The 26,654-nt window shown below is 36.9% G+C and overlaps 1 protein-coding gene across 1 annotated transcript; it reads left to right on the top strand.

Annotated features, from left to right (window-relative positions):
• Positions 1-9,448: 9,448 nt before the first annotated feature.
• LOC109064482 (tryptophan--tRNA ligase, mitochondrial) lies at positions 9,449-23,469 on the top strand. The gene is made up of 6 exons (XM_042763494.1): positions 9,449-9,594; positions 17,331-17,588; positions 20,382-20,462; positions 21,038-21,120; positions 21,213-21,331; positions 22,912-23,469. Exons 1-6 carry the CDS (start codon positions 9,490-9,492, stop codon positions 23,358-23,360), a joined length of 1,095 nt encoding a protein of 364 aa, XP_042619428.1. The 5' UTR covers positions 9,449-9,489; the 3' UTR covers positions 23,361-23,469.
• Positions 23,470-26,654: the final 3,185 nt, after the last annotated feature.

The following is a 26,654-nucleotide window of genomic DNA, read 5'->3' as shown; positions in this document are numbered from 1 at the left end:
CGGGAGATGGGAGAAAATTGTAGAAAGTCAACAGCCCTCCACCAGTCGGGGCTTTATGGCAGAGTGGCCCGAGATTGTAGAAAGTCAACAGCCCTCCACCAGTCGGGGCTTTGATAGCGGCCTTAATTCCAAGTACAGCCACTGGATATCAGCTGGACGACTGGTTGCGAAAAACTTCTTCAGAGTGCTCAGGACCTCAGACTGGGCCGAAGGTTCACCTTCCAACAAGACAATGACCCTAAGCACACAGCTAAAATAATGAAGAAGTGGCTTCACAACAACTCCGTGACTGTTCTTGAATGGCCCAGCCAGAGCCCTGACTTAAACCCAACTGAGCATCTCTGGAGAGACCTGAAAATGGCTGACAGAACTGGAGAGGATCTGCAAGGAGGAATGGCAGAGGATCCCCAAATCCAGGTGTGAAAAACTTGTTGCATCTTTCCCAAAAAGACTCATGGCTGTATTAGATCAAAAGGGTGCTTCTACTAAATACTGAGCAAAGGGTCTGAATACTTAGGACCATGTGATATTTCAGTTTTTCTTTTTTAATAAATGTGCAAAAATGTCAATAATTCTGTGTTTTTCTGTCAATATGAGGTGCTGTGTGTACATTAATGAGGAAAAAAAATGAACTTAAATGATTTTAGCAAATGGCTACAATATAACAAAGAGTGAAAAATTAATGGGGGTCTGAATACTTTCCGTACCCACTGTATATTTAAGGAAAGATAGGTCTAATGTTCTAGAGCAGACACGAAGACTCTGCAATCTACACTGCTCACATCTAATAGGTTAGTTGAGGACAGAGAAAAAACAAGAGAGAAGGAATAAAATGAAAGAGGATGATATGACAGTTAGGCAACAAAATACAGAAAGAAAAATGCCCTCAAAGGAAGATGTTTGCATTAATGATGACTATGTGCACAGGGTTTGACACGCCGACTATCTGAACAGGAGCAGGTGTCCGTATCCTGTCTACTAACATCCATCATTTCCGTATCTCTCCTCGGCAATCTCTGTTTTGTGTCAGCATGTCTACAGGACCTCCGGACCCTCTCTGTGGTTGTCCCATCACCTGGACCTAACTGGCTCAGATATATGTATAGGGATTTATTGGACATGTCTGGGAACACAAGAATGCAATGATAATAAAGAACTGCATTTATTACGGTTTTGTTCGATTCCAAGTAAGGTACTGTTTTTCAAGCCTATTTTAGAGCAGAATTTACAAGTTATAATTTGAGTATTTCAGAGGACATTTGGTTGCCTCTGTCTCTGTTGCATGTGTGACCTCTCATCGCTGTTGACTTCATAATGAGTACATTAAGTTTATCTCCACAGAGAGGGCAGGAAATTAGATAAAAACAGAGGTCAGTAGATGGGGAATCTGTTATTTTGAGACACTGTAGGCAGACAAGGGTTTCAGCAGGGAATCTAAATGGGAAAAGCAGTGCAAGCAGTAGATAAAGAGAGCTCACTGTAAACTCATTCTCAAAGCTGCTGTCAGTCTGCGGGCCAGACCTATTCACCAGTCCTTATTCTCAACACATGGACTCCCGGCTTCATCAGGATATGACTGGAAGAGCAAAGGAAGACTCTTGCATTTGTCCATTGGGGAAATGGAGCTGGATGACACCAGTTACCATTTTTACAGAGCAGGAGGAACCTGATGTTTGTGCCTCTAACAACTCACACATGATTCTTTGTCCAAGACTGTGAGTTTGATTGAGTAGCATCTCTTCCCTCACCCCTCCCCCATCAAACTAGATTTTTCAAATATGATAAATACCTTGGCCAGCTCCCACCCCCTCACTGCGCTCTCATTGCAAAAAGGCTCTCCCCCAAAAAGTCTGGATTCAATTTTTCAAAAATGGAGAGCTTGTGAAAAAGGGTGGAAAACGCTCTTGTCTTGTGAATCCATTATTGTTCAAGTTATACTCCAAATCCTGTTTTAATATATGTGTTTGTTTAGGATCTACTCTCAATCCACCACTAGATAATGGCATTCACAGACTAAGTTTAGCAGTAGCTACAAATAAATATGGTGATGGATCCCCCTCACATATCGGTGGAGAGGCGGTTACGGCACACAAACTCAATCTTTTCCAGATGGCATCGATAGATCACATTATATAGATGCTGAGTATTCGGGTTCTCTGCCTTGCGGGTCTTGATTGCTCAGGAATGAAGCTCGTTTTCATTAGGATTCTGATGCACAGATGTAGTGCCCCATAAATGCACCTTCTACTTGCTGTCTTTGCAGTGCCTATGATATCCGATCCCCTCATTCAGCGCACATTAAAGGCTAATCATGTCTATCATTTCCATTAGCGCAGTGAGCTGCCGGCTCACTCACCCGTGCAATGCGGTCTAAGTGCGCTTCATTATATGCCCCGTCCTTATCAGTGCTCTTACGGTTAGTTAACTTACTGCAAGATCCTAATTGTTCCTCTGTGTTTACTGTATATCCAATGTCTGATTGAGGGTTCATTGAGACACTCTGCGGTCTCTCCACTAGAGGGTGACCTATGATCACGCAACTGACCCACGACCTCCGAGCTGTGACCAAGGGGAAGAGAGGCGCCTGTTTACCAACTTTTTGTCGGGTGGTTAAGGATTTTAACCGCAAAACGTGGGTCAGTTTGACAGATATGGACTGATTATTAATTTTCATTATGTGCTACTTTTTTATTTATTTTCAAATAAAAATTGCTTAAACAGTGCTGGTGAATCTTAAGATTTTTGAATAATAAATAACAATATATAAAATAATTTGTTTTCCCTTTTTGATCTTTTTTTAATTGAAAAATTAAATTAACCTCAATTTCACGTTTGTGTCAATTGTAAATCTATAGATACACTGTGCTTTTTAAGTACACTGGACAGTGCTACAACCTTCCCACTCTGGTCATTAAATTGATCACAAAATACATTATGAATCATTTGTTTGATTATTTTTTATTTTATGAACCACATGTACAAATATTTTTTATTATTCCTTCATTAAATTGATCACAAAATACATTATGAACCACATGTACAAATATTTTTTATTTTTATTATTTTTTTTCAAATATTTTTCATTTGTATTACCTTGCCTTTTATTGCATGGTAATAATGTTGGGAAGCATTGTGTCTCCAAAAACTTGAATTTTTGCCACTTCAGAACTGAAGTATTTGCTGTTTTGCCCACAGAAGCTCACAGCTTTGATTTCATTGTACACTCACACTTATTTATGTGTAAAAAAGCTAGTTGCAAGGCACTTATTATATATGTGTATAATGGGAGTTGAATACACATAGTCATTTCATTAATGTGAAAAAATAGATGTACATATTCAGATTGGCACGGAAATGTTGGCCCCAGCTGGTTCTGGGCACAAGCTGACATGATCTTTAAACAAAATTAAAAACCAGCTGTAAAAATGTGCAGGTAATATGAAATAGTAAATTGTAGAGATGTAAATTCAGTTTTTATGCTTTAGAATAAAACATTTGCATAAAAAAATCCGACATAGAAAGCCTCTTGAATAGCACACAGCAAGTCTTTCTCAGTTATCAAGGGAGTAATGTCACTCTTCTATATTTGTTTTTCAAAAATATTATTATTATTTAGTTTACGGAATATGTTACATTTATTTCATGTACGCCAAAGAAACATACATATGTTATATATTTTATATTATTATTAAATAAGTGGATAAAACAAAGATAAACCAAAAAAATTGTACAGCCCAAGTATTTCTTTCAAATATACTGTATATTTATCTTCATTACAGTGAAATCTTTATAGAAATGATCACAAATAAAACTACTAGAAAATGTTTAGTGCTGCTATATCTGTCACTGCCCATCAAATGACTATTTACTTATCCATCTGAGATGTTTATGGTTTCTATTAAATTAGTGTTAATCTTTGGACAGCCGTCTTTAGGATATGAAAAAAGATTCCAGCTGTGGTGGCTATGGCTGGCTTTCTCCTTGCTTAATAGGAAAACAGCTGTAAACCAACAGGCCGTAAACCAGCCAACAGATCCTGCCTTTTCTCAGAGCCACGTATTGTACATTTTAATTATGTTTCTAATTACATGCAAACGCTCAAATAAGTTTTTGTCGTCGCCATTGTGTGCCAGTGAACCAGCTAATTTTCTTGAGAGTCAAGAGTCACAAACCCAAAGACGCTGACGCTTCTATTTTGGGCTCAGTGATTTTGTGTCGCCTGCAGTCATGGCATTTCCTGTACATTTGGAATTTTTACAGTTTAGCAGCAAATTATAATGTGGACAATGTCTTCTCTGAATTTCAGAAGCTAGTCTACTCTTGTCACCACAAGGTGGACAGCAGCAACTGTGTATCTGTTTCCTTGATTCTGTTCATACCATGAAAATCCTCCTTAAACTGAGACATACTGTACCCTATAACTCTCTCTGTACCTTCATCTTTAAGATACCATGGTCTCCCCCCTCTTAACAACTGCAGCTTTGTGTTTCCCATGAATAATGTAAAGAGATTATGCTGAAATTAGATGCAAACAGAAATTACAGGGTTTGCTGCAGCTAGAGGGAGGAGGTTCCGGGCCTGTGACTTCACTGTAAAGTGATACTCTTTACATACTCTGAAGAGTAGCGTGCTGACAGCAGCAGGGCCTAAAAGGGGCACACACACACATTGATGCATGCTTTATAATGTACTGTGTAGAGCAGTGTGTGTGTATGTGTGTGTGAAAGTAGATTCAGAAGAGGGGCATATTTGTAATGATGCATGGTGGTGAAACCAGGCTGTCTGGATATAATCAGAGCCCTGCTCCGATGTTACGGTGCCTCCTTTCCCCCGTGTGTTTTTCTCTCCACTTCTGTCTCTTACTCCACAGTGGCAACACCTATAATGACAGCTAGCTACTTCTCTTTTAAATATACTTTTTCTTTATTTATACCTTTTTCAGAATAGAATACAATAGAACAGAATCTTTGGTAGCCACACGATTGGGTCAGTGGAATTAGTGCAGCTGTGCAACACCACACGTGAGAAAGTAGCCTATGAGAAATGTATGTACAAAAGTAATATGCAATATAATGTGAGAATGCTGTTGTGTTGAATAGTCTGTTGTTCAGACTACAACATGATTGTGAGGGTGATATTGCTTTTGACCTGTTCATGTATTTAGATATGTTATAACTGTACATTTGTAGCAATGACTGGATTCCTCATAAAATAACACTTGGTCTTTCACTGGTCTTTCAATCATCAGTATGCTAAGCATGAAGTGTAATGGGGCTGTTAGCATTGCCTAATGTAATGATGCATGAACCAATACGTGATTTAATCATCAAAGAACTGCACGCAATGTCAAAATAAATGAAATCCCCTTGTTCTATCTACAATCTGCCAGTTTGTGCTGCATGAGTCAGGAAGTGCAGGAACCAGTAAAACCAGGTTTTACTTTTTCCTGCATTTAAGAAAGAAAGTGACAGTTTAATTGTTCCTACTTGTTTCAAATACAAAAAATGAAAAAAAAAAAAATAAATAATAATAATGGTTTTGAACAAATGGGTCATTTTGGATAGGCTCGGGTATTCAAAAATTTAATTTTTCCATCTTTTTGTGGTCAAATTAGGAAAAGTCTCATTGTTCCAGTATCAGCGCTCTGGTATACATCATTATGGATCCAAGGAGCTGGAAATCATTATTCCAATAATTAACATGCAATCATCAAACCTAAAAAGTTGGTTAAAAAAATCAACATGTCAATTTATTGCATGTGACATCTAATCAAAAGCATTTTGGTTATAAAAATGTAAATTTATTGCATGTGACATCTAATTTCTTTTAATTTAGATACCTAGATGTCTTTCTTTCTTTCTTTCTTTCTTTCTTTCTTTCTTTCTTTCTTTCTTTCTTACTTTCTTTCTCTTTTCTTTTTTTCCCTCCATCACAGCATCCACCCAATATCATCTGATGTGCAAAACTTGTTGTAAGTGGATGGTAAAGGTTTGAAAGTCTTTTTCAATACAAATACACATAATCACAAATAATGTCAAATGTACACTGCCATTTTTTAAAAGAAATTAATACTTATATCTAGCAAGGATGCATTAACTTGATCAAAAGTAAGAGTTAAGGCAATAATAATATTACAAGATTTCTATTTAAAATAAATGCTGCTCTTTTGAACTTTTCATCAAACAATCATGAAAAAAAATTATCATGGTTTCCACAAAAATTTTAAGCGCCAAATCAGTATATTAGAATGATTTCCGAAGGATCATGTGACACTGAAGACTGGAATAATAGCTGCTGAAAATTCAGTTTTGCCATCACAGGAATGAATTACATTTTTAAATATGTTAAAACAGAGAACATTGTTTTAAATGTTCACAATATTATTGCTTTATTTTTAATAAAATAAATGCAGCCTTGGTGAGCATAAGAGACTTCTTTCAAAAACATTAAAACATCTTACCAACGACAAACTTATGAACGGTAGTGTAAAATGTTCAGTTATGTGCATGAGTCTCTATTGGCCAAGATCAAAATGCCACTGTATTATATGTAGATTAGCTTCTCCGAGCTCATGACCTTAACTGTGATCTTTGACCCCACACTCGTGTTTTACTGTATGATAGCAGGAGAGTGAAGACAGCAGATGGGAGTGAGAGAGCAGAGACCCTTTCTCCACCCCCCTCACTCTTTCCCTCCTGTTCTGTCAGCGCTATAACAGAGAAGGAGACAAGGTGCTGAAACACATCCCTCCTGAGGGACGACCCCCTCCCACCTCAGCACCACACAGACACACACGGCTGCCTGCTTCCCTGTCTGTTTCGAAAACAGTCACGCATTTGCCTCTGACAGGCAGGATACCACAGCACATGTTCCCCACAGCTGAGAGGGCCGTCTGGTGGCCTGCGCTTAACCTGAAGCCTCGGGTCTAAGCGAATGGAGCTGAAGTGTGGCGCTTTGGAGGAAGAACAGTGAAAGAGATAACTCCATTATAGCCCACCCAAAGTCCAGTCTGGTCTGCTTGGACTACTTTCTTGCTCACTCCTGCAGGCCATTCAGACATGATGGTATAAGTGTAATGGAAACCAGACTCTCGTCTCAGCAGCAAACATTGCTTTACACAAAATACTTCTCACCAGCAGTTTATTTTCCTTTATGGATCAAAGGGGTGAAAATGATTAAAATACATGGAAATTTCCAAAAGCGCTCTTTAGAACTCTTCAATTAAATGGACCTGTTATTTAACTAGCCAAGCCATCCATCTACCAATCCATCTTCTCATCAATTCATCCATCCATCTATCGACTTGGGTGGCAGGCGCCCCGTGTGCTCAGTGTCAGAAGGGAAGGCCTGTCTGTCAGTGTCAGGATGCTGCTGTGTCAGGGAGCTGTTGATGAAGACTGAGGCCTAGGCCCGGTCCCTGCTTTCCCCAGGCCCATGCCCTCATAGCCTTGCCCTGTGGTGGGCCATGGCCCCCTGCCCCTATATATTATTACAGGTGGGCTGTTGGTTATAGCCACCCAGCCCATTCTCTCCACAGCACATCAGGGGCAGTCAATAGGCCCTGGTTCTATTACTTGAAACTTGGCCAGGCTTTTTAGTAACAGATCTATGAGGGTGGTTGGGCAGATAAATCTGCAGTGAGGAGATGAACAATTAGTAATCTGGGAGGGCGATGAAAGAGGTCAACATTCACACAGCAGACAGGCCTTTCAGCATGCAATAAATATGGGGACAAAGACTTTTGACAGTTGATAGCAGAATTATGCACCCCTTCTGAATTGAATTGAGAATGCTGTTTAAATTCAGACTTAAATTCCTGAATCTGAATTGAAATGAGATAGCCAACAGAAGGCAAAATTGAATTTGAATGTAAGGAAGCAGAATTAAAAAGAACTGAAATTCAAAGATATAGTTTTATTCTTTTAGCACTTTATAAGGTTTATGGGCCTTATTGTCTTGAATATTTATTTTTTTTATTTTAGTTATTTTTTTGAATAAGTCAATAATAAAATAATTTCAGTTCAAATGATGATAAGATTTGATGCTATTTCCATTACATCATGACTTTAATAAATTAACTTTTTTGGAGAACACTTAATTTTCCAGAATGTATTAGGTGTGTCAAATTTTTTGAATAACAGTTCAGGAAATTAATCTTCCTTTCATCCCAATTCAACATTTTGTGAGACAATTTCAGTTTAAAATTTCAATTTATGAAAAAAAAAGGCAGACAATGAATAAGTCAATAATAAAATAATTTCAGTTCAAATTTCAATTTATGAATTTTTTGAGTTCCGTAGTAAGTTTAAAGTTGAAATCCATAGTGTTTTTGTACCATTTCTGTTTGTTTTTTGGCTTTGCTCTATTGAAGTTACATTTATTTGGATTATCCATTGGTTAAAAATATAAATAAACTGATATTCTTTTGTAAAACAAAGGAACCTCAGTAAAGTTGGAGATGTTATTCACGGACCACACACACTCAAACACAGAGATTAGCCACATATATTATTTTAAGTCTATCACAGTGGGGTGCTGCCAGTTCCGTCTCTGCATACACACCCTGCTTTGCTCTCTTTCTCTCTCTGCCTCTCCATCCTTCTCTTTTTGTCACACATACTCAATCACACACACAAAATGTCAAATAAGCATAAGTGGTTTTTCCAAACACCACAAACATGTTATTTTGCTACAGCACATTTAAAGAAGAAATGAAGTGGGGGCTTTAACGAGATTTTGTAGTAAAACCACCTTTAATATTTTTAGGAATAGAGAGAGAGAGAAATATCATCATCATGATATCATGAGAAAGTCCTCTTCACAGAGGTGCGGAACAAGGCATAAAACTGGGTGGTCAGGAAATAGATGCCAAAGGCACTAACAGCCAACAGAGAGAGCGAGAATCATAGAGCATGATGCAAACACAAAGTGAAGTTTCAGTATAGACACGCTGCTTGATCAAGGTCTATGTGTTACAGCAGGACACAGTCTTGAATATAGAATATGTGTGTGAATACAACCAGATGCAAAGGTGAGATTAATCAGCTGCAGATGTGGTTACGCTGCAGAACAGAGAACTGTTTGTACCATTTTTAAACATCTGTTAGAAAAACCAGGGGGTCGATGATTACATAAAATGAAATGCTGGAGTTGGACTGTGATACTTTTTCTGTCTCAAACCAGAGAGTTTATGCGCCTACAGTAGGTGAGGTGACATATTTAGGCATAGGAATGTTTTAATTATATACATATATGCTGTCTAAGTTGCTCAGGTTATGAGACACAGCCACAATCACTTAACATTCATGCTTTTACAATGACGAAATCCATTAAATTATCTTTTATGAGATTTTTTTTTAATGGTACAAAATATTTTTGCAGAGGTGGCAATTTCATGGGCAATTAAGCTTGAGCTACTGCCCCGATTCTGCGTTTTGGGCATATGTCCCTTATTGGACACCGTACGTCTGTGTTTACGAATAAGTCAAGATGGCGCTGTCCATGAGGTGTACCGTGAAATCTGTCTTTCGTTTTATTCACAAGAGTAATTCGCATAGAAGATTATTTAAAGCAGGGAAAGCGACGGGAGCGACGGTAAGAAAGTCTTCTCTTTTTGTCATTTTGTTATTTGCCAGTTTGGTAGCTTAACGGAGGATCTGTTACATGGAAACCCTCTGCAATACACTGAAAGTGTTCGACAACTGTAATCTCCAATTTAAACACATTACAGTAGTCTTCACAGTCTTTTCAGATATAGACTAATAAATACAGTATAAATAACGGCATTGTTTAAAAAGAGCCTCTGCAATTGTTTGGTGTGAGTGCATAGTTGTTAGAGCTTTTTAATGTCAAAGAATAGTTTGATGTTAGTTGCAGTTTAATTTATTTAGGCAGGATTAGCTGTAACATTTAAAGAGTGGTGATATGTTGTGAGATATATATGTGAATATTCAGCATTGCCATCAAACGAATAAATTGCATTTTAAAATATGTTCAAACAAAAAAAATTAATTTTTAAATTTAATAATTTAATAATTACATTATTTCGAATATTTTGTATTTTGATTTATGTTTAAAAATAAATAAGTTATTTTATATAGTATTTTATATATAATAAATGATGCCTTGGTGAGCATGTGATACTTATTTTAAAAAACAATTTTAAATTGTAATAATATATATTTAATAAATAAATGATAACTTGGTGAGCATGTGATTCGCATTTTTTATTTTGTTTTTTTTGTTTAATGATTGATTATCTCTTTCCATACTCATTCTGTAAAGGACAACAGTATAACTGTTTTAGACACATTTTGCAATAGAGTTTTGTGAGATCATAAGTTAATGAATTCCATATTTCCAAAGACTTAGTGTTATATAATGAGGTTTGATGTTTGGTGTCTTCCCTTGTGCTGGATGTTCATCATTAAAATAGTATTACTATTTTCTCATTAAATCATAAAAATAGTAAAAGAAAGAAAATAATAATCTGATGACTTTTTTTTTTTTTTGACATTTCTTACAGGATTATCATTTTCTCTGTGGCTTGGCATGTGAATTATGGAGAATATGATGTTTATTCAGATTTCCTCACTTTTGCTAAACAATATATTTACCTTGTATGATTAGCTCACAACTTAGATTGCCTTATTTTTTTCATCACAATACTGTTTAAGTATTTGAATTTTACTGTGTAGGTTTTAATGTTTTACCAGTAGATAGAAACTTTCTTGGAATATTTTAATGCTTTGGAAATGGGTAATTGACAGAAAATTTCCAGAACTAGGCCTACTTTTTATTATTAATGCAATGTTTTATTAAAAATAAAACCAGTATCACTTTTATATGTGGATTATCTTGGTCCTTATTGCAAAGCTCAGCTTCTCATTTAGCCTTGTCTCCCTGTTATAAACCATCCTAAAATGAGACGATTTATCACAGCCCTTTTTTCTGCATTAAAATTCCGGCTTCAGAGTATGTTAAGGAACTGTTAATTAACAGTGTAATTCCCTGTGTGCATGTAATGCTAACTGGACCTGAGCACAGTAAATTATAACTAGTGAGCCTTTTACAGAGCATGTGAAGCCCCCACTGCCTTGACTTGATTGACAACCAGGTTTTATTTGATGGCTTCAGCACACTTGCCGTGTAGGAATGTGCGTCCACCGCTGGCAGCCAGTCTCTGTTTTGTTAACTACAGGCAGTGTGTCGTTTGGGACGCTAAAGTGCAGAGTGCTGCGACTGTGGGAGTGAGGTTACAGAAAGACGTCAAAACCATCCCAGCAGTCCTTTATAACCAGCAGCAACATTTAAAATGAGGTGTTGGTTTTCATTTGTTTTAATTTTCTCCAAATGTCCGGCACTTGTGTGCTAATGCGGACATTCACATTACTGCTAGGTGTGATGTACGTCAAAACATGGAGCATATTTTTGGCAAAGCTAGGGTTATGAAAAGTCATTTAGCTGTAGTGTGAAAAGATGAGCACAGATTTTTCTGTCCAAGTGTAAGTGAGAGGGAAATTTGACCTAATGAAATCCATACCTATAAGTAAATATTATTTATAAAATGTGTTAAATAGTGGCAAGTGGATAAAATGAGCACTTGAGATGCTTAGATTTTCTCGCCACCAAAACTAGCAAGTTTCAGCTAACGAATGCAAAATAAATTCAGCATTAACCTTTCACTCTGCCTTGAAAACTCTTGTTCTGTTTCTGGAGCTGTTGAAATACCCCTGTTGTGTACGTGTTTTATGCAGTGGTTTAGACAATAAAACTCATGTCAGTTTTAAGCTTTTGTTCCGATCACATCCTGAAACTTCCCTGATTATCCTTCCATACGCTGCAGCAGGATGCAGTTGGCCCTCGCTCCAAACTATGTTATAAAACATGACGCCCCCCCCATCTGGCCCTTAATCGCCTGTGGTCTTAATGGCTGATGTCAGTCATTTCAGCCTTGTGTTGCACAAAAAAAGGAAACGGCTCTTAACTCTCCTTCAGGTCTAAATGCTCTAACTCTCATGTCAGCTAAAACCATTAAACCTACTCCCAGAGCCGCCTGGAGAGAAAACCATTGGAAAGCAGGCGCACATGAGCAGGGCCTGATTGTATTTATTAATTAGACGATTTGTTTTTACATGTCAGCTAAGCACTTTATTTCACACTCTGCAGTGTAATTCAGTTTATCATTCTGAAGGATGAACGTAATATATGCTGAATAACTCCTCCAGACCCCTCAAGCGCTCATAATTTTTTTTTTGATAATTGAGTGTATTTTGGCTCTAAATTCCTGTAGAGTAATGCTGCACTGTTTTTCAAGTTAATGAGATAATTGGAGCATTATGTTATTTTTAATCTTTTCTACTTCAAAATGTTGCATTTAAATCAATGTGTTACTTGTCGTTTCTTTTTAATTGTTTGTGAAATTTTGAATATTGTTTTAAAGTATAAAGAAAGTGAATATTGCTTTAAAGTACATCCTATCAATTTTTTTTCACTGTGGAATTTTGCACCATACCCTGTAGACTTATGGTTACTGAAAATCTGAGGTAGTTAATTGAATTGCACCCACTGTCTGGTATTAAGCTTCTGGGCTCTGCTCAAACCAACAGTCAGTGCTGGAGGAAATTAGAGGGAACAAGGAAAAAAACTCAGGCTCAGGAGTTCTTGAGTGTTACCATAATTACACATTGATAAATTTATGAGGTGTGTGCAGGTTATTTCTGCTTCGTTGTGACTTTTATGTGTTTAATTTGTCATTAGTAGGCAAGCACGTTTTTTTTCCTGTCGAGGCTCAAAAGGGAAAAAAGGCAGAAGTAGCTTTGTCCTTTATTTGCTTAGTGTGGTTTATGGAGTGTCCAAATATCGCAATATAATCCATGCAAGGCATTTATCATTCTCTGTGCCAGGCATTGGGTTTTGGTTTGAGATTTCAGCAGGCTTTTCTGTGTAGCTTGCAAATAATTATATTTCATGTCAGACTAAGCATAACCTATCTTTTAATATGTAATGCGATCAGCAGAGGGAGGATCGTAGTGAAACAAAAGCACTTGGTCCTAAACGGTTCAGGGTTTCGTCTCCAAGCCGCAGTCCGTAGTGGAGCGGCTGTCCCATCCTGGTTATTTTTGGAGCATGGTCCCTTTCTGCTGGGACCGCTGTTTTTGAAGGGACTCCAGCCCCATTAATCAGGCTGGGGACCCCACGGCGTGAGAGGGCCCCCAGCCCTGGCTCTCCACACTGTGTGTTTCTGTTCCTCTCCTTGCGCTCTCTGCACAGTGTGAAGCGTAGAGGAACCTCATCAATCTCACCTGTCCGAAACGTCAACCACAGATTTAATCAAACGCTCCGTCTCCTGCCCCCCGCCACCTCCTGTACGCTGCCCTCCTCCTCACAAAATACCTCTTCTTTTGCTCTGTCTCCTGCTCATTCTTTCACTGCTTTTTCGGTTTTGTCACTCATGCATTCTCTAATGTGTTTTCCCCTCAAATCGGGTCTTGTTCCTGTTTTAAATTTTTGGTCATTCGCACTTTGCTTCAAGCTGAGTGTGTTTCGGTACAGCAAAAACGCACATTCCCCACCGTCTCGGGCAGGGGAAGGTGCATAAAAATGATTTTTGCTCTATACTTCACCAAAGCAGGGCTTTGTTGGTAGCCCAGCAGAGAGTGGCAGGATTAAGGCATGTATTTCTGCTGTTCAGCATGATGTCTGTTTTAATAGGGTAAGCGAGGCAATGCTGATGGACACCCTAACAGTAGGTTCTGTGTGTCTAAAGCTTAGTGGGGGACAAATGGACTGGGGCGGGAGGGTCAGAGGTGCCATTCAGAATGGCCTCACACTCCCTCTCTGATATCAGCTCCTGTGGAGAGCTTCTCCACATTAACTGAGCTGCTGATGCTTTCCTGCAGAACTATAAAGGGTGGTGAAAGGCAGTGCTGAAATTGGCATGTAAAGATGGGCGTCTCTGCCAGGATGTTTAACCCTCTATGGACACCTTGGCAATTGACTCGCCATTGGCTAGTAAACTTTTTAGTTTTCTCGCCAGACTGATTTACTATATATATATATATATATATATATATATATATATATATATATATATATATATATATATATATATATATATATATATATATATATACACAATTATATATATATATATATATATATATATATACACACTACCGGTCAAAAGTTTGGGAACAGTAAGACTTTTGTTTTTTAAAGAAGTCTCTTATGCTCATCAAGGCTGCATTTATTTGATCAAAAATACAGAAAAAAAAACCCCAGTAATCTTGCAAAATGTTATTACAATATAAAATAATGGTTTCTATTTTAATATCCTTTAAAATATAATTTATTTCTGTGATGCAAAGCTGATATTCCATCAGCTATTACTCCAGTATAAAGTGTCACACCAGACTTAAGAAATCATTCTAATATACTGATTTATTATTAGAATTATCAATGTTGGCAACAGTTGTGCTGCCAAATATTTTTTTTGGAAACGGCAATACTTCTTTCAGGATTCTTTGATGAATAAAAAGTTAAAAAGAACAGCATTTATTCAAAATATAAATCTTTTCTTACAATATAAATCTTTGTTATCACTTCTTATCAATTTAACACATGCTTGTTGAATAAAAGTTTTCTTCAAATAAAAGTTTTAATTTTTTCATGTACTAACCCCAAACTTTTGAACTATAGTGTATATTGTTAGAAAATATTTCTATTTTAAATAAATGCTCTTCTTTTTATCTTTTAATTCATCAAAGAATCCTGAAAAAAGGTATCACAGGTTTCAAATAAATATTAAGCAGCACAACAGTTTCCAGCACTGATTAATAAATCAGCATATTAGAATGATTTCTGAAGGATAATGTGACACTGAAGACAGGAGTAATGATGCTGAAAATTCAGTTTTGCATCACAGGAATAAATTAGATTTTAATGTATATTAAAATAGAAAAATATTATTTTACATCATGATAAATATTTCACAATATTAAACTTTTTTCTGTATTTTTTGATCAAATAAATGCAGCCTTGATGAGCATAAGAAACTCCTATAAAAAACATTAAAAATCGTTCTGATCCCAAACTTTTGACCGGCAGTGTATCTATATATAGAGACGGCATCACATTTTTTTAATTGGTATTGCAAAACCACCCGTTTTTATTTATTTATTTTTTGTACATGCAGAACCATTTTTGGAAGACCTGAGATGTATAATGATCCAAAATCCTCTTGACCTCCACTCACTGGCAGTACAGTCTGTAAAACCAGTATTATTCATGTACTGTATTTAGTTGTTTCTAGACATACTTAATCAGTCCTACACCAACTGGAACACACACAGATAGACTTACAATTAAATACTCCTATAGTGGCTACATGAGTGAAAGAACAGGGATCGTAGGTGTACTGTGTCACCCTATCAGCTTGTGCACACACACACACACACACACAGTGGCTACATGAGTGATTGTGCAGGGATCGTAGGTGTACTGTGACACACGGTTTAATGTCTACTTCATATGGTAGAGCTGTAGGTTTTTTAAAAACAAATTTTGCTGCACTGTGGTACAACAGTGTTGCGTTTGTCTGTGTAAAAAATGAGGAGAGAAGTTCCTGCTCCTGCCAGGTGTCATCAAGAAGTGGTTTGTGCTGGTGGGACAGCTGAGGAGAACGAGCAAGTGAATCTAAACTGAGTAAAAACAAAAAATATTTAGTAATTACTGCAGGTGAGAATGGAAGAGCGATGTATGTAATTTTTTCATTTGTAAAATAAAAGATTTTATTTCACTTTATACATTAACATGGATGCTGTCTAACATCTGTGTGTGACATAAGCATTGCTTACTCTTGACACATTTGCTTTTACAATTTAGGGCCTCAAAGCATATTGAGATTATTTTATTAAATCAAATGTAGTCTATATGAAAACTAAATAAGAAAATAATAAAAGTGGTTGAGTATATTTTATTATTTATTCATTAAATCAGCACAGCCAAATAAATCCTCATGTATATAGACCAAACATATAAATAAAGATTTTGGAATTACTGTATCACTGATTATAAAATGTTCCTATCAATATTAAAACTACAGCCACACCTTGATAAATAAAGAATGACATTGAAATGGGCATTTCTAAGGTGACTAGGTAATGTACCTTTTAAATAAAATTCCCCCATCATCATGCCAGCCGCCAAAAAAATTATTAAAAAATCCGATTTTTCAGACATTCCTTCTTGTCTGTAGATGGGAGGTGCGATAGGTTGATTATTCCTTCGGTAGTTGGACCTAATGTTGCCTCAGCTTATGTGTGATTGTCTCAAATGACACCATTACCATGTCTGGATGGTTAATGATCGGCCCAAGGGGAAGAGGGGAACAACGCAAGGTGAGAACACACATGAACCAGGCTCTGTTCGGCTCCAAATCACTTCTGACACCTCAGAGAGGCCCTGTGTATTTGGGCCACTGCACTGCCATTACTCTCCCATTAATGGCATAAATAGCCTGTTCCTTTCCTATAACTAGCTAATGACTTTGGATCAGTGATTCTGTTCCCTTGGCTATAGACTTCCCTGAAGCCAGACTGATTTCAGATCAGCCATAGATCTTAGATTGTAAAGGGGCCCCGAATTAAGTTACTTCATACATACCCATGCAGGTGTTCATGGCTCTTTTCATGTAAGTGTGTTTTCCCAGTTTTTAATGTTTTTATGCTGCAAAGTTGACCTTCTCTTGAAGTACAAAGATTATATGGCAATTTTAGTATGTTGTTTGAAAGTTGACATATGGTAGTGGATGTTTGGAAGTTTTGCATCAGAAGTCTCAGCCTGCTAATAACACAATATTTGTTTTTTTTTTGTTAATTTGTCTTTTTTTTATATTTTTTTAGTAGAAGTGGTCTTCTTTCTCATTCCTAACATTTAAAAAATCAGCCCTTAGTTTTATTCTTCCCTATCTTTAATATACTTCATGGTTTTACAGCATTGCACTGCACTACTGTGATTGTTATTCCACGACTGTATCACTCTTAAAAGCTGCTATTGGCTGGCTGTGAACTGTGGAGTGTTTTGATTGGCTGTGGAGCAGTTCCACTCTAGCACTCTCTCACCCGGTAGGGTGCTCTGTTAGTGTGAAATGTGCCTTGGATTTATCGCTTTGATAACATTCATAAAACTGCATAAGGCGTCTCCTTTCTGACTGTGCACACACCACCACTTTCTATGCCTTCACTTTAATGTCCTCTTTTGTTTCTCCTATTACTGTCTGTCTTTGTGCCCAACAGATTTTGTCTTGAAACTCTCTCTTGTACTTACAGAGCCTCCTTAAAGGACAGGTTTTCTCAGGAATCCAGCCCACAGGTGTTCCTCACTTGGGGAACTATCTGGGAGCTCTAGAGAGCTGGGTGGCCCTGCAGGACGAGTACAGTGCAGTCATGTACAGCATCGTAGACCTTCATTCCATCACCCAGCCTCAGGACCCTCAGATGCTCCGAGACAACATCCAGGACATGGCCGCCAGTCTGTTGGCCTGTGGCATAGACCCGACTCGCGCCATCCTTTTCCAGCAGTCTCAAGTAAGTCCTGCTTTGAAGGCTTGCTTTCAAATAAACAACACATATTAAATCACATTAATTAAGGATTGTTTACCCCACCATGAGTATGTGATCATCATTCACTCATCGCCATGTCTCTCCAAACCTGTATGACCTTCTTGAACTCAAAAAAAAAAAAAAAAAAAAAAGATATTTTAATGAACTAATTTATTCGCACAATAAAAGTCAATGGGGTCCAAAGCAATACTTTAATAGTGAGGACAAAAAAAAAGCTTTTGTCTTCCACACAAGAAAGAGAGTATTGCAGGTTTGGGATGACATGAGGGTGAGTGAATGATGACAGAATTTTCATTTTGGGTTGAACTATCCATTTAAACTATAGCTGCTAACTAGTGTTATATTTTTAAAGTGTGTACATCTTTGTATAGCCTTACTGCTTAAACAATGTAAAAAAAAAAAAAAAAGTCAAAGGCACCTTTCAAATAACTCAAATAACAGAAGTCTCATTCTAAATAGGCGTCCAGTCGTTTTATTGGGCAGAACTGCGGGCAGTAAGCTAAAACATATTTTCCATTGCCAAATGTTTATTTAATGGAGGCTAGCTTTAAATGCTTATTTTACCAAACCGATTCCTATCTCTACAAATTCTCAGGATAAGGGAAAACACACAGATTAGCTTTCACAGTTGACTTCAAAGTGACCACATAAAGCAGAAAGAGGAGGATAATAATAGATTTTACTGTACACAGCAACTCACTAGCTGTCCAGCACATTTTCTCTCAAATTGAGCAACTTTTGAAGGTTAACTATAATAAGTGTGGACATGTTCTTCCTCTCAGCCACCTGATATGCTTTTAACTGTGTGTGTTTGTGTGTGTTGTGCAGCACAGTGTAAGTGTGTCGGGTTTTGTGTTTTCTCACTGGAACTTTGCAGCGAGCATGTCAAAACGTACACGCAAACACACACACACACACACACACACACACTTTTTTACACACACACACACACACACACTCCCCTGATTTTTTTCCATTTTAACTTCATGCCACATATCTTGGCAGGACTGAAACCTCCCATGGAACATACAAGCTCAAGACTGTTCCACATGTGAAAATAATACCCTGGCCCAAGGAAAACACTTGACTTCATTGAAAAAATGGTGACAAGCTAAAATCAATCGGATCTTAAGTATTAGGACTTTGTTTTATAGCTGTACGTGTGTTAGGGATGTATTGCACTAGAAACCCTTTTACCAGAATAACAGCCACACAACAGAGAGTTATCTCTAAGTTTCTGGCAGACTCGCATAATTGAACTCAAATGTGTAAATCTAAACAAATATGAGCCTTTTTCACACTTTCGCATTTCTTTTAAATTTATTTTCATGTATGTGTCTTAGGAATAATCAGTCTATATTTGTTTCCCTAACTATTTCTGTGTCTCAGTTGCTTGCACAAATCTGACATATGAAGTCACCTAAGATATCCGCCGCCACTATATCAGATTATCTGCCGTGATTCCTCAGTCATCTTCATATCCGCTGTTTTACCCTCTTACCCTTAGATTAGCTAGCTGTAATAAATATCTCTTTCAGCGCTGTGCCATAAAATCATATTTTATGTTCGTTTCTCTCTGGGTTTACGTCAGATGCCTCAGAAGCCTTTTGTGAGTATGAGAGATGGCGGCCGTGTCGCCAACACCCATAAAGTTTAATTATCTGAAGCAGAACAGTTTTGAGGAGTGTTTTTCTTTCAAGTGTGTGTGTGTGTGTGTGAGTATGAGAGATGGCGGCAGTGTGTGTGTGTGTGTGTGCGCGCACTTCTAGAGCTCTCTTGGGTATTTTGCAGATTTCACAATGCCAATCAAATGAGCTCTTTCACATGATTTTGTAACAAGAGAAGGACTAGTTTGAGTACTTATGATAAAGTATGGATGTAGAAAGACCTTCATACTGTGCCACTGTGCACCTGTTGGGAGGTGAGGAATATCTTGTTCTCTTCACTGCCACACAGGGGCGCTACGAAGATGCCTAGTTTATGTGTAAAGTGCTGTCATTCTAAATATCAAGGATAATTAATTAATCTCATAGCATGAGGGTAATATATAAGTGTCCACAAAAAAAGAGAGAAGCAATATTTTAATAGTGTGCCAAGCTCTTAGAAATGTACTCTTTGACTTTCATTATCATCAAAACAAGTTTAAAGTTTATATTTAATGACTCTAAAAAATGTGGTGGTGCTATAATGTAAAAAGTAATAACATATTGATATACCTCTTTTATTTATTACTTATTTTTGGAAATATCATGAATACACTTATGATAAATATTCAAAAGTATGTGAATATTTATCAGAAATATACTTAAAATAAATATACTTATATTACTTAAATTATATAATATTTATCGTGGCTTTCTATGTCATAAAAACATCCAATTATCTGAAGAGACTTATTAACCTCCACGCAGATTTGTGAAGGTATCCAGGGGTTTGCTTACGTTTCTGTATATTTGTTGCACCACATGAATTACATTTATCGGACAAATTATTAGTTATTTTTCCTAAAAAAGTAATTGTTTTTCATTTCTTCATTATGATATCAGGACAGTTGTATTTGTTAAAAAATATACTTTCGAAATGAATTTTTAATTCAGAAATGAAAAACATACTCCTCATAGAAGATGTGTGTTCAAAGCATTGCATGTATTAATTGCACTTTTAATATATTTCTGAATAAATTAATTGATGAAATGAGAAATGAGCATTACATGTTGGTTTGTTTTCTGAAAATGTAATCATATAATTAATCTGCAGGTCTCAGAACATGCTGAGCTCTCATGGATCCTAGGCTGCCTTACCAGCATGCCTCGTTTACGGCACCTGCCTCAATGGAAGGTAATTACAGCACATTTGTTTTTGCTGAGTTTTTATCTGCTCGTGAGAGTATGTGAAGTAAAAAGACACATGATGTATTAGAGCCCTCTAGAAGATGGTAACAGGCCAGTCTAAATACTCAGGCCTCCCTCTGTTTGCTGTCCATGTGGCACAGCGACAGGCTTTTCCTGTGCCGGTCATGAAGGTGGGCGGACCTGGCAGAGAGAGACAGGGCTTGATAATGACTGTGATTCACCCAGAGAGGATAACCCTTTTATATTGCTGCTGACGGAGAGCTCGGCCAGAAGCCTCCCACCGCTGCAGGGAAAACACCTAGCTGTTTACTCAACAGCTGAGTGCATGTGAAACGTGGCAGAAAGTGGCCTTTGGATGCTGTCTGTGTGCGTTAATGTGGCAAAACTCCTTCATTCAGCCCGATGTGGGAAACTGAGAAAGGGCTTGATGTTAGACCACATTGTAATAAAAAAACAAATAGACAGTTGCAGCCAAATGTAATGAAAGGTGCTTCAGATTTATTTCAAACTTTCCTCTCCATCCGTCCATCCAGTGGTAAGTCCTGTTTCTTTTTCTTACAGATGAAGAGCAAGCAGAAGAATGAAGGCAGTGTGGGGCTTTATACGTATCCAGTGTTACAAGCAGCAGACATTCTGCTCTACAAGTACGTCCGGCTGGGCTCTTTGTATGTTTTATTCTTAGCGCGGTTATATCCCAGCTTTGTGTTTGAGAGTGAGTGATGTTATTGTTGTGCAGATCCACACATGTGCCAGTAGGGGAGGACCAGATCCAGCATTTGGAGCTGGCCCAGGACTTGGCCCGCATCTTTAACAACCAGTATGGAGAGTTCTTCCCAGAGCCTTGTGCCCTGCTCAGTATGTTTGGGCGTTTTCATTTTTACCTCATGACATTAACGTCCCGTTTTAATCAGCCTGTTTTTCTCATAAAGAATCACCTGAGCACAAACCCTGAAAAGTGGAAAAGTTAGACAAATTACTTTGTGTCATTCAGCTAACACACAAATGAGTCAGTGCTCTCAAGTGTCTTCTCCAGCTCCCTGCTGTATGTTTCACACGTGCACAACAGCATACTCTTGCAGTTGTGTGCACACATGGCTGGCATGTTGAATCGTCAGTTTAAGCTAGTCTTTTATTCACTATAATAATCGCCATCATAAAAGCCCAGTATGAAACCAGTCATGTGTGCAATGGCGCTTTGATTAAAGGAGTGTTTTCTACCTCCTCTATCTGAGTGATGGGGTGATAATGGATTTGGGGGGTTTCCCTATAGTGACTTCACTAAGGACCGGTTCACATCACTCTTATTACATGTGAAGGAAGACTGTGCCTGTATCCTAGAGCCAAAGCTAAAGCCAAAGAATATCTGTTGCCCTGAAACAAAATCAAAGATCCGACCATTAGAAGCCCATCTGTGTTGTGATTTCACAAAGAAATAATATTTACACAACTTTCCTGAGATTCTTAATTTCAGTCTGATGAGTGTTTGACCAGTGGTCACTATGTGTAATGCTAATTTACTGAAATATATCTTAAATAAAATGGAAAACTGCATCCTACGATTAGTTTTGTATTGAAATGGTTAGGCAGAATTATAAAGGAAGCTTTTCAAATAAATGTATATTAAATGGGATGTGTCCTGGACTGTTTTTTGGCAGTGGTGGAAATGAGCCAGTTCATTTGGTGACTAGTTAAAAAAAAGACAAATTCTTTACTGAATTAAATCTATCAGAGTGGTTACTGAATCAACATTTGACTCATATTTTGTATCAGTAACTTACTGGTATTAAGTGATGATATATTATATTATATAGTATTTGTAGGATGTGTCTTATGCTCACCAAGGCTGCATTTATTTGTTCAAAGATACAGTAAAAACAGAGAAATTGTACTATTTTAAATAACTGTTTTCTATTTGAATATATTTTAAAATGTAATTTATTACTGTATTGGCAAAGCAGAATTTTCAGCAGCCATTATTTTAGTCTTCAGTGTCACATGATCCTTTAGAAATTATTATATTATTCTTTATTATTTTTCACCTCTTAAATTATCTTTTTTTTAATTGTCAGTGCTGAAAACTGGTGTGCTACTTAATATTTTTGTGGAAACCATGACTTTTTTTTTTTTCCTTTTGAATTTTCTAAACAGCATTTATTTGAAATAGAAATCTTTTGTAACATTGTAAGTCTTTACTGTCACTTTTTATCAATTTAATGTCCTAATTGAATAAAACTATTATTTTAACTATTCATTAACTATAAAATACTGTATAGTTAACTATTATATAATTATATTATATATAATATTGTAATTATATATAGTTTATTTTAGTTAACTATTAACTATTATAATGGAAGTGAATAGGAAACTAGGAAATATGCACTCAATTTCAGCGCAGATTAAATGTTTAATTTTTCCTGCTTTTGAACTCTTAGGTGGCACTCGAAAGGTGAAATCTCTGAGGGATCCATCTTCTAAGATGTCCAAGTCAGACCCCCAAAAGTTAGCTACAGTCTTCCTGACCGATACACCTGATGACATTGTCCTTAAGATTCGCAGAGCTGTGACTGACTTCACTTCTGAAGTGACTTATGAACCTGAGAGTCGGCCAGGTGTATCAAACCTAGTCTCCATGCACGCGGCTGTGTCTGGACAGAGCGTGGAGGAGGTGGTCAGGCTGGCTGAAGGTATGGACACTGGACAATACAAGAATGTGGTGGCCGAGGCTATTGTACAGAGGCTCCAGCCCATTCGGCTGGAGATCCAAAGACTGAGGGCTGACAGGGGCCATCTTGAGAGTCTGTTAGCCAAAGGAGCAGAGAAAGCTCGCAGCCTCGCAGCTCCCGTGATGACGGAAATCAGAAAACTAGTGGGCTTCTATTAAGGATTTATAAACTGTGAAATGCAATGAACTCTTCTTTGTCTGTCTTAAATTCATTTAGTTTACTGTTGAAAAACTTTTGATAAGTAAATTAAACCACTGTCAACATAGATTGCCCATTTCTGTTCAAACGCTTATTTTTGTCCACTTTCTAGTTTTTCTTTTTTATTTATTGTCATATGAATAACATTCAATCTCATACATACCTCAACAAACACACATGCTGAGCAGGAGAAACTGCAATAGCCAGCTCTTTCCAAAGTCTGCTCAGAGCCACTAGTTGACATAGTAGGCACCTCATACATGCACTATCCATGAATGGAGCGATGGAGCAATTTGTGCTTGTGTAAGGATAATGTTTTAATTGTATTGCACAGTTTTTTCCCTTGTAAGAAAAAATCTGTGAAGAGGTGGCAAGATGTCTGTCCATTAGAAAAATTATAAGGCAGGGCAATTAGTAAAATATGTTAGAAAATTCCATGCATTACCAGAATTGATGCACTTAGTCTAATTATTATGTTATACAAAACTTATATGCTCCTGTCTACCTTTTAAAGAATAAAAGTAGCCAGGAGTCTATTACTGAGGCCTACTCAAAAAATATAGCCTATAACTAAAATATGAAAGATACACAGGCCAGAATTGATTTGTTGTATATGACTTTTTTTTTTTTTTTTTTTTTTTTTTTTTAAATCATGAGTTATGGATTTAATTTGAAATTGGAAAGACGTTCAAATCCGATGTCTTTCATATAGACCTTCTTAAATTCACTTAAAAAAATGTTTCCTGCTTGACTTTAGCTTTATAAACTACTTTGTGCTGAAATAATTCTAGCAGAAGTCATCATAAATCATGGAATGAGAAAACATGGTTAACTCTACCCGCATTTTCTCTGATTCTTTAAACTGCAATTGAAAAGGTTTCCATCGTCATGTGCTGCACAAACATGCATTATTCTCTAAACTGGGTTCTGAATTTAAGGAAATATGGGAAGATTAGGTGGGAAGGTTAGGCTGGTCGTTCCACGGTGCAATTAATGATCAGTCCAGCAAAATGAATCGTTTGTTTAGAGCAGCTTTTTTCGCTCTCTATAATGTAGGCGAATGAATGGCAAGGAGCAACTTGACAGTATTTCACGTTACTCTTTGCTCTGATGTGTTATTAGTTTTCGGCTTGTTCAAATGCGCTATTTTTAGCAGATGAGGTTTGTGCCAGCTTTGTCGCTATACTATAAACTCCATATGTTCAGCAAAATAGAAATAGTAACTAAAGTGCTACCATGCTTGCTTGCCATTATTTGATTCCGCAAGTAAAATAATGAGTAAAACGATAACAAAACGTGTCCGACATTTAGTAGGTGTTTTATCATAATCCATGGACAGTGTGCTAAACCAAGCGATGCTCGGTCAAGTGTATGCTGTGTTAGTGGCTCATGCGATGTGAATGCTGTGAGCCCTTTGGCTCTTTTTATGAGGGCAGGGGGTCAGCCTTTTTTCTTTAATTAAGCGTTAACAATCATCAAATATACTGCATTCATTGACGAAACAATAATGGCACTGCTGTCAAACCGGCTTATTAACTTTTTCTTGGGAAAGGATTCCGTGTTTTGGAAACGTTTAATCCAGACAGAGTAAAGCCGAGTCCGTCTAATGAGATTTAGCCTACCGCATCAATAGCCGGTCTTCCTTCAGATCTTCATTTTACAAAAAAGGTTTTTTTTCATTTTTTATTTATTATTGGCTTAATTTTATTTTTTTGTTTATTTATTTATTTATTTATTTTGGCGAGGCATTCAAAACAAGACTGAGTGTAGCCTATTCTATCCACACCTTATTTAATTGAGAGCATCATCACTAATAAATCAGTAAACAATTAAATAGGTAAATGAGTTATGGAAAAGGAAAATATTCAGTTTACAGAATAAAGCACGTTAAGAACTAGCTATGCCTATTTATAAACGCAATGAAACTACCGAATCCTAAATCCCTCTCTAAGGAAATATAACTGAAAACGAAACAAATTAAAAGGTTTTGAATACCGTTTCAAAGTAAAATCTTACAGGATCTCGCATATAAAACGGGTTAAACTAAAGTAAGTTACAGCGTAAATCAGCTCATTGGTAAATAATATGTGGGCACAGTGCTGGCTTTGCGCTTCATAGCCATTTCAACGACGAATTTGATAAAGAAAATAAATGTAATTCAATTAAAACAATTCAATATAATTAAAATAAAGTATTAAAAGATATAAACCTCAAGCAGGGTTTATACTTTAATAGAGGGAGGCTACATGAACTTCTGCATTTTATTATCAGCCACTTGAGTTAAGCAATCAAAGCCTAGACATTGAGTTTCACAAACACAAAGTTTCTTTACAGTAGCCTACATTTATAAGTACATTTCTTAAAATGTACTATAATTTCATAGTCGTTTTTCATGTCTTAATTTGAAATCTTATTTTTAAATAATTATGTTATATTAAATATTTATTGATTTGTATCTAATGCTGAATGTGGTTTTATTCAGTCCAACAGCTTTATAGTTTACAAATTTGTCGTTATTTTATTATTTGGCAATAAAACTTTAATTATTATTCGTTATTTTGTTCTACACAATAAACAAAACTTTTATAAATAAGCTAAACATTAATCCATTTAGCCTATTGTCATTGTTTGGGCACTTATCAATTTTAGTAATAGGCATATTAATATATGTTGTTAATTGTTTGGAAACCATCTGATTAAAAAGCATGAAACAATATAGCATGGTTTTAATGCCCTGGCTATTTATCTTTTTATAAAGATTATCACGTTAACGTGCCATGTATCATATTGCTTTTCATTTTATTACACTACGAAGATAAAACTTCCATTTAAACCAACAACCCAGATTCCAGGAGCCAGTTGGACTCCTGTTAATATGCTCTTGACAATTTTATATGAAGCTTAATTACAACAGCATTCCGTCTCAAATTAAACCTAGAAATCCCACACATTCACACGTGCACTTGTTTTCAGTTATTGATTACAGTGAAATTTAACATTTGTTTAACAGTGAACGCATTGGTGCTGAACATATAGCATACACAAGGTGATGCTATTTCGTTATGGGGAAGTCGTTTGTGAACACGTGTACAACAGTGCTCCCAATCGAAGGGTTGTGAGTTCGAGTCTCGAGCCGGAAGGATTGTAGGTGGGGGGAGTGCATGTACAGTTCCTCTCTCCACCTTCAATACCATGACTTAGGTGCCCTTGAGCAAAGGCACCAAACCCCCAACTGCTCCCCGGGCGCCGCAGCA

The sequence above is a fragment of the Cyprinus carpio genome, chromosome A9 (assembly GCF_018340385.1).
Source record: "Cyprinus carpio isolate SPL01 chromosome A9, ASM1834038v1, whole genome shotgun sequence".
In the NCBI taxonomy this organism is placed as follows: Eukaryota; Metazoa; Chordata; class Actinopteri; order Cypriniformes; family Cyprinidae; genus Cyprinus; species Cyprinus carpio.
This window is presented reverse-complemented; position numbering and strand designations above follow the sequence as displayed.

What these genes read in the sequence shown, in the direction of transcription:
- LOC109064482 (XM_042763494.1), top strand. Translation starts at nt 9,490, where the DNA reads ATGGCGCTGTCCATGAGGTGTACCGTGAAATCTGTCTTTCGTTTTATT. An exon ending in GGCACCTGCCTCAATGGAAG is followed by an intron (nt 20,463 to 21,037) that starts GTAATTACAGCA and finishes TTTTTCTTACAG; the next exon opens with ATGAAGAGCAAGCAGAAGAA. An exon ending in GCAGACATTCTGCTCTACAA is followed by an intron (nt 21,121 to 21,212) that starts GTACGTCCGGCT and finishes ATTGTTGTGCAG; the next exon opens with ATCCACACATGTGCCAGTAG.